This window comes from Vipera berus (genome assembly GCF_964194415.1).
Source record: "Vipera berus genome assembly, chromosome: 1".
NCBI classification, from domain to species: Eukaryota; Metazoa; Chordata; class Lepidosauria; order Squamata; family Viperidae; genus Vipera; species Vipera berus.
The window spans coordinates 312901008-312911679 of record NC_138202.1 but is presented as its reverse complement, the minus strand read 5'-3'; the positions used below and the strand labels follow the sequence as shown (position 1 = coordinate 312911679).

Genomic DNA, 10672 nt, shown 5'->3' with positions numbered 1-10672 from the left:
GCATGACAGTGCAGCTGAAGCCCCACCTTTGTGTACATGTCTGTGACATCAAATGCATACAGATATGAAGGAAGTTGACAGCTGGGGAAGACCAACATGAAAATAATCACTTTTAAGACACTAAAATAGTGTCTTAAAAGTTTCATGGGACATGGAAGCTTACTGCAGTGGCTTGCCTCTGTGTGATGACACCAATTAACAATCTGCAAGTTATCAGTTCTACTGTCAAACTGCTCTTCCTGTTAGGAAGTTTTTTAATTGAGCCATGCCTTCACTTTCAATTTGCTGAAGTTCATCTAGTCCAGCACTGCATTCAAGTAAATATTTAAGCAGACAATAACCCTTTTTGGTGTTTTTCCCCCCTAGTCTCAGGGAAAAACAGAGCTGGTTGTCAACAAACAAGTAATCTAACTCAAATTACCTCACAAACAGTATGTACCATTCTGCTATAAAGCCCAATTTCTAGTCCACCCTCCTCCCCAGAATCTTATTGAGTTTTGGCCAGTCAGTCCCCTTCAGTTCATAGGAGTGTTATTGTGGGAAAAGTAGGAGGGAGCACAATCTATATGCCATGAGCTCCTGAATGAAAGGCAGGATATAAATTAAATAAACAAATACTGGATTTCAAAATAATCATACTAAAGCAGACTTTTTCTGAAGTTATGAAGATTAGGATTACACTGGCTTTTAGATTTGAGTTCTTAGAGCTGCAATATGCATTGGGATGTGGTATTTATTTCATTATTAAGATGTATATACAGGTCTGTTGACTGGATAATGGCTACATGTGTGTATAATGCCTTTTTTCTTCACAAGGAATTCCATTTTTAATAACCAAATGAAAATTGAAAACAATTTATTAAACTGGCATGTACATAAAAAAAGACCACACAATAATTTAATTAATAAAAACCTATTTAATTTCCCTACCATCAGTATAAAAACCCCTTGCTAAACAAACCAACTAACACATACACACACACCCTAATTCACTTTAACTGAATAAGACAATGAGGACTTCCACCAACATGCTTGTAACTCTCCACAACTGAACAAATAATAACCACCAGTTGAAAAGAGGTTTAGACCCACTGCAAACAGCAATTCCTCTAATGTGCCCATTAGAGTGTTCAGATCCACTGACTTCCTTTTATATCTATCAGCAAGTTTTTATTCATGAAATAGGTAACGCGAGAATCTTCTCAACAGGATACTTATTAAGCCTGTATGAGGAAGGAACTAATAATAGCAGGCAAAGTGCATCCCCTTCAGATTACAGGTTAGCAGTCATGCATTGTCCTTCTATCACTGTTCTACTTTAGAATGTATTCTCTCTTTAAGTAGCAATGCCACCTTCTCAGTGTGGACCTTTGTATCAAAATTCTCCCACTTTTAGATGCATTATGTTATATATTTATTTTAAATCCAGATAGTATTATTTTGAGGGCATGGGGGAGCACTTCCTCATAGTGTAATAAGCAGAATCATATACAGCAGGAACTGGGAACTAGATGATTCAAAGAGCTATTATGATTGCAATTTAAAAAATCCTTTTAGATCCCCTTGCTCACTCACCAAGAAGGATTTCTCACAGGCAGTGCAGATGAAGATGGATGCTTTGGGATACCAATCAAAACTATTCTTATCTCAGGCTCCATAGCGATCTTCATAAAGAAATAATTCAGATAAAATATTCTTTGAGTAGAATACGGTTTAGGAGAGAAGGGGTGAAACTAAACTAAAGCGATTGGTTGGATTATGTAATGCAACTAGACTCCATCACTTGTACCGAATCTTGGTTAATGAGCTGGTTTAGCAGAAAGCTATTGTAAGCAGCTTTTAGATGACTTTGGTCCATCCCAGTCTTTTAGTGACTGATAACCCTGTGTTTGAAAGACATCACATGAAATTTGGGATTGTTTTTTAAGTTAAACTAGGACATCACAAGGGCAAAACTGTAATGAAGTGAAATGAAAATGATAACTGGAACTTCAAGCAGAACCACTTTACATAACCAGTTTGCCACGAATTGCCTTAATCTACTGTCATATTAGTGATCCCACAGCATTACAAACATGCAAATTGTGCTTAAGGAAACAAAGAAGAATCAAGACTGCTGTTGTTATAGAGGAAGAAATGTGAGCCCTGGGGAAAGAAAATTTTTCCAAACAATCTGTAATGTCTTTGACATAGGCCCTTGTCTGATATATGAGAGTTAAAAACGGGAGTAAGCTGTCCTTGGCTGTGGTTGCAGCTGCTGTGGTTGTTGAGACAGCTGCTGCCCCTGCTGTTGCTGAAGCCGAATCTGCTGGGAGTATGGATCTTCAAGAGACTTAATCAATAGTGTGGTTTTTGGCCCTGTCTTCCATACAATGCCATTGAGATCTCGAACTGAGGACTCCACTGTGATGCTATGGGTGCCAACAACAATGAAGTTCAAGAGGAATTGTGTGCTGAAGTAATCATTGTGAGGCTCCACCATCTGTTCCATCTCATTAGTTAAGTTGTCAATGGGTATCTGCGGGAGAAAACAAGCACCGGGCAACCAAATGTTTAAAGAAATGTTGAGTGTTACTTATACAGACTAGGTTTTCTGAAGACACTATTAACCAGAAATGAATCAAGTAAGCAACAAATATTCCATATATTCATTTAGCATGTTTAAACAAAATATATGAAGTTATTTGTCTATTTTTTTTTCTAAGTTACCGTATTTCAAATTGCTGAGCTACTCCTAGGTCTTCTTGGCCACCCTTGGGGAATAGTCCTCTTTCACTTGACTAGATTTGTTTCTTGTTGTCAAGACAGCTGCACAATTTTTAAGCTTGTTGGAATACTAGCAACTACTATTGATTGGTGTTCCTGTCAATGGAGCAAGTGAAGACAAGGATTGTCTTTCCAGGGATGTTATGCTCATCATGGGGATATGAGCCTAGCACCAGGATCAGCGTCTTATTCAAGTGTCTCATTTTCAAAGGAACCAGAATCATCACAGAAGCTTGCACTCATGTTAACAGACAAGAACATACTTGAAGTGTAAAAAATTCTTGCTACCTAGTGCAGTGAAATTCTATTCTAATTGTGCATGGGTTTTAGGAAGCAGAAATGTTGACAATTCATGCTGTAATGTTTTGGTTTTTTTTTTTTACCTTGTACTCTTGTCCAGGTTTGCTCTGCAGGGTTGATGACACATTTAGACAGATCGATTCAATCTTTCGAAAAAGGCCTGGTTTAGAGCCATGCTGGACTACTCCCTCTATTTTTAACGCAAGTTGTTGGTTATTTTGAACCACAATGGGCTCAGCAGGGTTACGTGGAGAGGGTGATAGGGCAAGCTGAAATAGATAATGTTTATATTTATTAACTGATGTTTTTCAGAAAAAAAGAAAACATGTAATACTACCACAAATTAATTAGAACAAGATGCAAGTAGAAGAGAAAAAAGTAAGTGCAGTGCTGCAAAATTGTGAGTAATGCCCTATTTGAAAGAAACAGGAGATTCCAGTTTGTCAAATTTCCCAAATTTTCATTAGTGTCAGATCTGCCTTACACTGCTTCAGCCCTGCTTCACTTTGAGGGTAGCCTGCCATAAACTATGAGGGGGGGGATAGAAAGATAGAGGAAGGGGAGATGACAGGGACCAGAAGTGCCAACCAGAGGCAATGGCTAAACGATCCAAGGACACGGGAATGGGAATGGAATGCGAACGCCCATCAAAGAGGCACCAAACTTTAGAACGGTTACCAAAACAACTAATTTGAACCTCATTGGACACCAACAAGATGACCAGGGGGGAAGGCCTGGGAGAAGGGAAAAATACTGGGTTTATGTGGGAATTCTCATATCTGATTTTGCTTGTGCTGTAACCATTTGGCATTAGTAAAAGTATACCTTTCGCTACAAATGGAGTTTAGGGTCTTTCTTTCCTAAATGCCCAAGCTGGGACAGGTCTGACATTTAGCCAGAATTTCAATAATTTTTTCTACTTCACTGAATATTATCTCAGCCCACACAGATATGGGAAATAATGAGATCTGTAATCTAGCATGGCTGAGGAGTGCTGAGTTGGAGAGATCTGCACTATTTCACATTACAGCTTCTAAAATTATATAATCTATTTCATGATTGCTTTGTTGTATGTCCACTAGGAAACTACTGTTTGTACAGAAAACATTTTAATAAGAGACAGAAAAATATCTAGGACATTCAGCTTGGCTGAGATATGGAAGAGAAGGACCTTTCTATTAAACTTAACATTCCCCCCACCCCAATTTTGCCATTTTAAAAAATATTTTTGTAGAAAGTGAGAATTTTGGGGGAAAATATATAAAACAAATAGATTCAAATAGATTCAAATTTTTGTTTCCGTAAGTAAAGTATATTATTACATCTTCTCTTAATTTTTTTTACAACTCAAGGCAGCATACATAATGGTCCGGCCTTCTCTTTTGGCCACAAAAACAACCCTGTAAGATGGGTTAGACTGAGACAGAGTGACCAGCCCAAAGTCACTCAGCCATCTTTCATGCCTGAGGAACAGCTAAAACTCATGGCTTCCTAGTCCAGCACCTTCACACTTTTTGGGACAGAGAACATATTTAATTTAATTTAATTTAATTTAATTTAATTTAATTTAATTTAATTTAATTTAATAATTTAATTTGTATACCGCCCTTCTCCCGAAGGACTCAGGGCGGTGAACAGGGCGATACATAATAAAAACCAGGATACAAAAATTAAAAAGTAATTAAACTACAATGCCCGTAATAAATTAATACATATTAAAAGTTAAAACCAATTATAAAACCCAGCCCCAACCCATCAGACCAGGCCAGCTTGTTCAAAAAGAAAGGTTTTGAGATCACGCCGAAAGGAGCGAAGGTCGGGGGCCGTTTGGAGCTCAACTGGCAAGCGGTTCCAAAGGTCTGGCGCACCCACAGAGAACGCTCTCCCCCTGGGGGCCACCAATCGACATTCCTTGATCGAAGGCACCCTGAGGAGGCCCTCTCTGTGGGAGCGCACTGGACGGAGGGAAGTTGACGCCGGCCGCAGGTGTTGCCGTAGGTAATCCAGACCCATGCCATGTAGGGCTTTATAAGTCATCACTAACACCTTGAACCTCACCCGGAGAGCAACCGGCAGCCAATGCAGCTCGGTTGCTCTCTCTCTTAAGACAGATAAGCAACACAAACGTATCAAGTAAATCAATTGCCTTTTTCACACCCTTTCAAGAACTTAGCAAAGCTTTATGACATCAACATGGAAATTACGATTCCTTCCACAGTATATTAGTGTTGAATCATTTAAAAGCCCAGCACTACAAGGATGGTCACCCGATCTCCCTCAAATATGTGTGTGAAATCTGACCACTGCATATCTGAAGCTTTAAATATTAAGTGCATTGTCATGGAATAAAGCAGGGAGGCAGCCAGTCTACTGTGCCTGCTCTGTATAAAAAGTAACTCAAGAATCTCAACTGCAGGAAATTCCTATGCTCTTAAACATGACTCTTATAGCATTGTACAAGGTTATAAGTAAGCTTCCTCAGTTGTCAAAAGCCCTTAGGTTTTGATTTTGATAATCTTAAACAAACACACTCCAAGCAAATTTAAACAGACATGAACTCAGCGGTTATTGACATAATCAACTGATTACCTGAAAGAGACCTCAAGATTTCCCTACTTTCTGCAAAGAGTAACTTTTCTGCTTGCATCTTTGCTTTGGAATTATTTTCTTGAGAGATTTATCAGGTGAACATTTGAGCAAGATGCAGCACGGTGGGAAAAGCTATCCATTTTAGGGAATCAATTTGATGAAAATTCTGGATTTTTCTCCACACGACTTGATTACTTTGTTTTGCATAATCTTTTCTGCTTATACATTGATTTATTTTAATTTTGGTTCTTTTTGCAGTACTGAAATATTTATGCCTAACTATCAGGGGAAGCAACATAATGCAAACACATAAAATGAATAGAAAGTAAAAACCAATAAATAAATAAAGGGATAAAGAAAAAGAAAAGGAAACATGATTAAAATTAGAGCACACAAATACTATTCACTATATCTCTCTATTATTTTCTATTACTGCAAACCCTCATTATTTTTACTGTTTCATAAATCAAATCAATTCTATCCAATTATTTTCAATCCTCGTTTTCCTCTCAAACCATACAATTTTCCTTCATGTATTTCCATCTTGTTCATTCTCTCTACAGCATATAACCATACCAAATCAAAATCTGCTATTTTCAAATTGGTCACTTGCTTTTATATTCCATTTACATTCATTCATCATCCATTCATCCTTGACCTTATCTCTATTTTACCACATATATTTCCAAGTAACTCATTCTAGTGTATTCAACTTTTTTTTTGTAGCCTTAAAATAAATAGAACATTTTGCTTCCCAAACTAATTATTATTATTATTATTATTATTATTATTATTATTATTATTATTATTATTATTATTATTAATTTTATATATATTTTATTAATTTTATTTATATATCGCCCTTCTCCCGAAGGAATTGACCACCCAACCTTATTTTCCACTTTGACTAGCAATGAGGGACATGCAGAAGTTTTGTGCACCATCTGCTACCAGCCAGGAAGTGAGCCGAGAACATTCTACATTTTGCCATTTACTACTGAGTTTATCTACTGCATAAATTAAAGCAGCATGTAAAATGCATTTCAGATGTTCCCAAACAAAACACTACATAGATTGTTTACACATACTTTTGTTGGTATTAAGGATATTTGTTAGATCTGCTCGTAAGCAAACATTTTGAATTCACAGGCAGTTGCTTTTAAGATCATCACTAAAACATTCCTAAAGTCTCATTCTCTATGCACACCAATCCATATGCCAGTGACCTATTTATTGAAAGGGATGTAGCAGAGCACAAAACATGAGCTATTTCTTCGGGAAGGCAAATAGTCTTGCTCCTGTCTGCTGGCTGCTGGTTTTCTTTAACCATCCTCAAGAGACTTGTACACTGACACATTTCAATTTCCACCTATGCAAGCATCAGAGCTACCACAACATTTAGAAAGTGCATCGAAGTGTAGCATTTAAACTGGATGTTAACATTTACTTATTTACTAGCAGTCCTTTCATTGAGGAGAAAAACTGCACTACTTCTCAATAGAAATAACATACAAACCTTCAGTCACGCAGAGCAATATTTCATTGTGTAATCTTGATAAAATACAGCATGGAAAGTAAGCAGAGCGTGACTTCAGGAATTCTTTCCAAACCTTTGACACAGTGGCCATATGTTTGTGTTTTATATCTGCACTGGGAGGCAAGGGCTACATACTGCATACGCTGAGCTCTGGGTCACATGATCGAAACAGAGGAGATGCTGCTTAGAATGCACTGTGGGAATTTTTCAACGTTTTTTTCTTAGTAGCCCCTGGTATGATCTGACCCCATTTTCAATATCAGTCATTCTTTTGCCAGTTTCTCCCCACACCCATTTGGCCCTCTTCAGTTCAGTTTTCAAAGAGGTATTTCATTGACAGTCATAGAGTTCTAATCCCAGGTACTTTCTATGCAATTTCATGTTGGATTGGGAAAAAATAAAAACATAAATACATCTTTTGAATGCCTACGTCAAACATTTTTATGGAGAAAGAGATGCTCTCTCTGTGACAAAATTACAATGTGACTAAGGTCTCTAGTGAACATGGAAAACAAGCATGTATTGACATTAGACAATAATTGGAAAACGTTTTTGGCTATATTGTGTCCAGGGGCTCTCCATCAATGATTGCCTTTAATGTATGATCCATGTATAGAGAATATAAATATATTTGTCTAGTAGCATGATTATTTTATAAGCAGGATATATGGTTAATAGACTAGAGGCATCTGAAGCCATCTTATACCAAATGGATAATCAATAAAGCATCCGTTAATATGAAGCAGGAAAATAAAGCAGGAAAAGAGACCACAACATTTAAAAGATCAACTCAAACTACTGGAATCTGTGAAGCTTCCAAAAGATTGTATAGCAGGCAGAAATCAAAATTCTCTCAGAAATGCTGCCAGAGGGAGGGAGGGAGGGAGGGAGGGAGGAAGGAAGGAAGGAAGGAAGGAAGGAATCCAACATCCAATATTAATTCTGTCATTCTTAATTATTCAGCAGTCATTACTATGTTGCATCATTTTTTCTGCACATCTACTTTCTACCCCATCTCCTTCAATACTATGGCTTTCTTCCCACCATTAGTAGCTTGGGATGACAAAAACCCAGACAAGAGACATAGAGGACCAGAAGCAGAAACATAACCTTATTGATGTCTCACTTTCTTTCTGTCCAGCAATGACAAAGACTGATTAGCCTTCTGAAATTATTTTCTCTTACTTACTCTGTGGGATAAATTGTGAATATTATATTTTGCATAGGTCTTTCTTCAGTCTTTCTCGGTTAGTTATTACCAGAGTTAAAACAAAACAAAAACACAAAAGTAGGGCAACCCCTCTACTTAAAAAAGGAGAGGTGGCCTAGATCTGAGATACTCATTCAAGCTAAAGAAACAAAACTGCAAAGTGCTACATTTCTCTATTTATGTAAGATAGTTTTATCTTGTTTTATTTCACCATATGTAGTTGTTCAAATAAAAAATACAATAAAATGCATTAGCAAGCTAACGGAAGCAGCACAGCAAAACAAAAAACATCCCCAACATCAATACATATAAAAAAAGCACTACTTGGACTTCCGGTGGCGACACGACGCCGAAGACAGCCGTTTTCGGGCTGCCCGCTCTGCAGCTGTGTTTTTCCATCGTAAACAGCGCCGATCAGCTGTTTAGATGGATTTGAAGCCCCTTCCTCGGGAGAAGAGGAGGGGGTGAGGCCCCAGGTAGGGGTTGAGCTCTCCGGGGCCGCCTGAGCTGAGAGTTTGGGCGGCTGAAGGATTGAGCCCCCCCGAAGCCTGGGTTGCTCCGAGCTGCGCAGCGCCCCTGCTCCGGGATTTATGGAGCAGAGCCAGGCGTTAGCAACCACCCCTGCCAAAAGGAAATACTTTTGATTGTCAAGATGCAGGCAGAGCGGTACAGGAGGTCAAGGTGATGTGGACTCTTATCTTTACTCTCTAGCTCAATGGATTTTATAGCTTTAAAGTGAAAGTGTGCAATAAGTGAAAGTGGGGGAAGATGGCGGCTAAAACTTCTAAAGTTCTTCGGAGTGCGGGGTCTTCCCTGGTGCAACAGACCTCATTGCAAGCTTTGCTTCCTCCTGCACCTCCTCCGGCATTGACGCTTAAGGATTTACAAGATGCTCTTGGAAAGCATTCACAATTGATGTCTGACATGATGGATGAAAAGTTGAAAAAGCTGGAGGAGAAAATGGAGGAGAAAATGGAGAAATTGGAGAAGAAGATGGAAGAGAAGTTTAGAGCAATGAGGGTGGACATGTTGTCTATGATTGAATCTGTAGCTGAATGTGTGCAACAGCTGGATGTAAAAGTGAAGGATCTCAGTCAAAAGAACTCTATATTAGAAGCAAAGGTATTAGAAAATGAAAATATAAGGGATAAAATGGACGGAGAATTGAGCCTTGATCAGTATCATCAGATGCAGTATGCTATTAGAATCAGGGGTTTAAAGGAGAATTGTAAAGAAGATTTAAAGCAGCTGATTTCTGAGGCTCTGGAAGGGGTATTGGGCCAGCCAGCATCTGAAATTGAGGGAAATATGGACAAAATTTTTCGTGTAAATTCATGGATTGCAAGACAGAGGAAGTTACCCAGAGATGTGGTGGTCTATTTTACAAAGAGAGTAATTAGAGATGAAGTCATTCAAGCTGCTTATGATACTAAATTGGTAGTGGCTGAGCAAGAAGTCTTGGTTTTAAAAGAGATTCCTCCGAAGATTTTACGGAGAAGGAAAGATTTTGCATTTCTAGTACAGGAACTTAAGAAATGTGATATTAAGTTTAGATGGGAGATTCCAGTTGGACTGGTGGTGACGCATGAAGGTAAAAGACATCGTCTGGTTACTGTGGCCCAGGCACGTGATTTTTATAGCAATGTGTTAAAAGCAACTCCCTTATCATTTTTGGAAGCTGTAAAGGGATACGGCGAGGGAAAGCTTCAAGATGTTGCAGATAGACAGATAGAGGACAATGGTGTTGGAGGGGATCAAGAAACAGTTTCATCGGATGTTGCAGGAGGCCAGAGGATGACGCGTGCCGCCCTAAGAAGAGCGAGACGAGAGCAAGAGCAAGACCAGCAGAAAGTTATGGAATCTCCAAAGTGTACTTACAGTGAAGCTGTGGGAGGGGCGCGGTCCAAAGAAGTTTTGGGGGTCATGACAGACGTGCTCCAAAAGCTTTGGAGCGTTAAGATTGGTGATTAAATTTTTAAATTAGAATGTCAATGGATTAAATTTATCATAGAGGAGAAAGAAAGTTTTTTTTTAATATTTAACACAATTTAAGATTGATGTTATTTGCTTGTTAGAAAAGTATATTAGGGTTATGGACTAAAAGTATGTGCTGAACTAAGAATGGGTATGCAAGCTCCTAATTAAAAACAAGTTGTCTTACAGACTGCTTAAACCTTTTTTTTTACTCTTTTTATTTGAACTCAAGGATGATTTGGAACTGCGAGACATTTGGCGTGATACATGCAAGAACTATTTTTGATCATAGTTTA

General features: G+C 38.3%; 1 protein-coding gene across 2 annotated transcripts in view; it reads right to left on the bottom strand.

The window, feature by feature from the left end:
* Positions 1-839: 839 nt before the first annotated feature.
* INTS7 (integrator complex subunit 7) overlaps positions 840-10672 on the bottom strand; it is a 59070-nt gene continuing 49237 nt past the window's right edge. For both annotated transcript variants that reach the window (XM_081330135.1, XM_081330134.1), the window contains exons 20-21: positions 3150-3335; positions 840-2518 (exon numbers count right to left, since the gene is read on the bottom strand). In XM_081330135.1, the coding sequence (XP_081186261.1) occupies positions 2216-2518; positions 3150-3335 (489 nt within the window). In that variant the 3' untranslated portion in view covers positions 840-2215. The remainder of the gene's footprint in view (positions 2519-3149; positions 3336-10672) is intronic.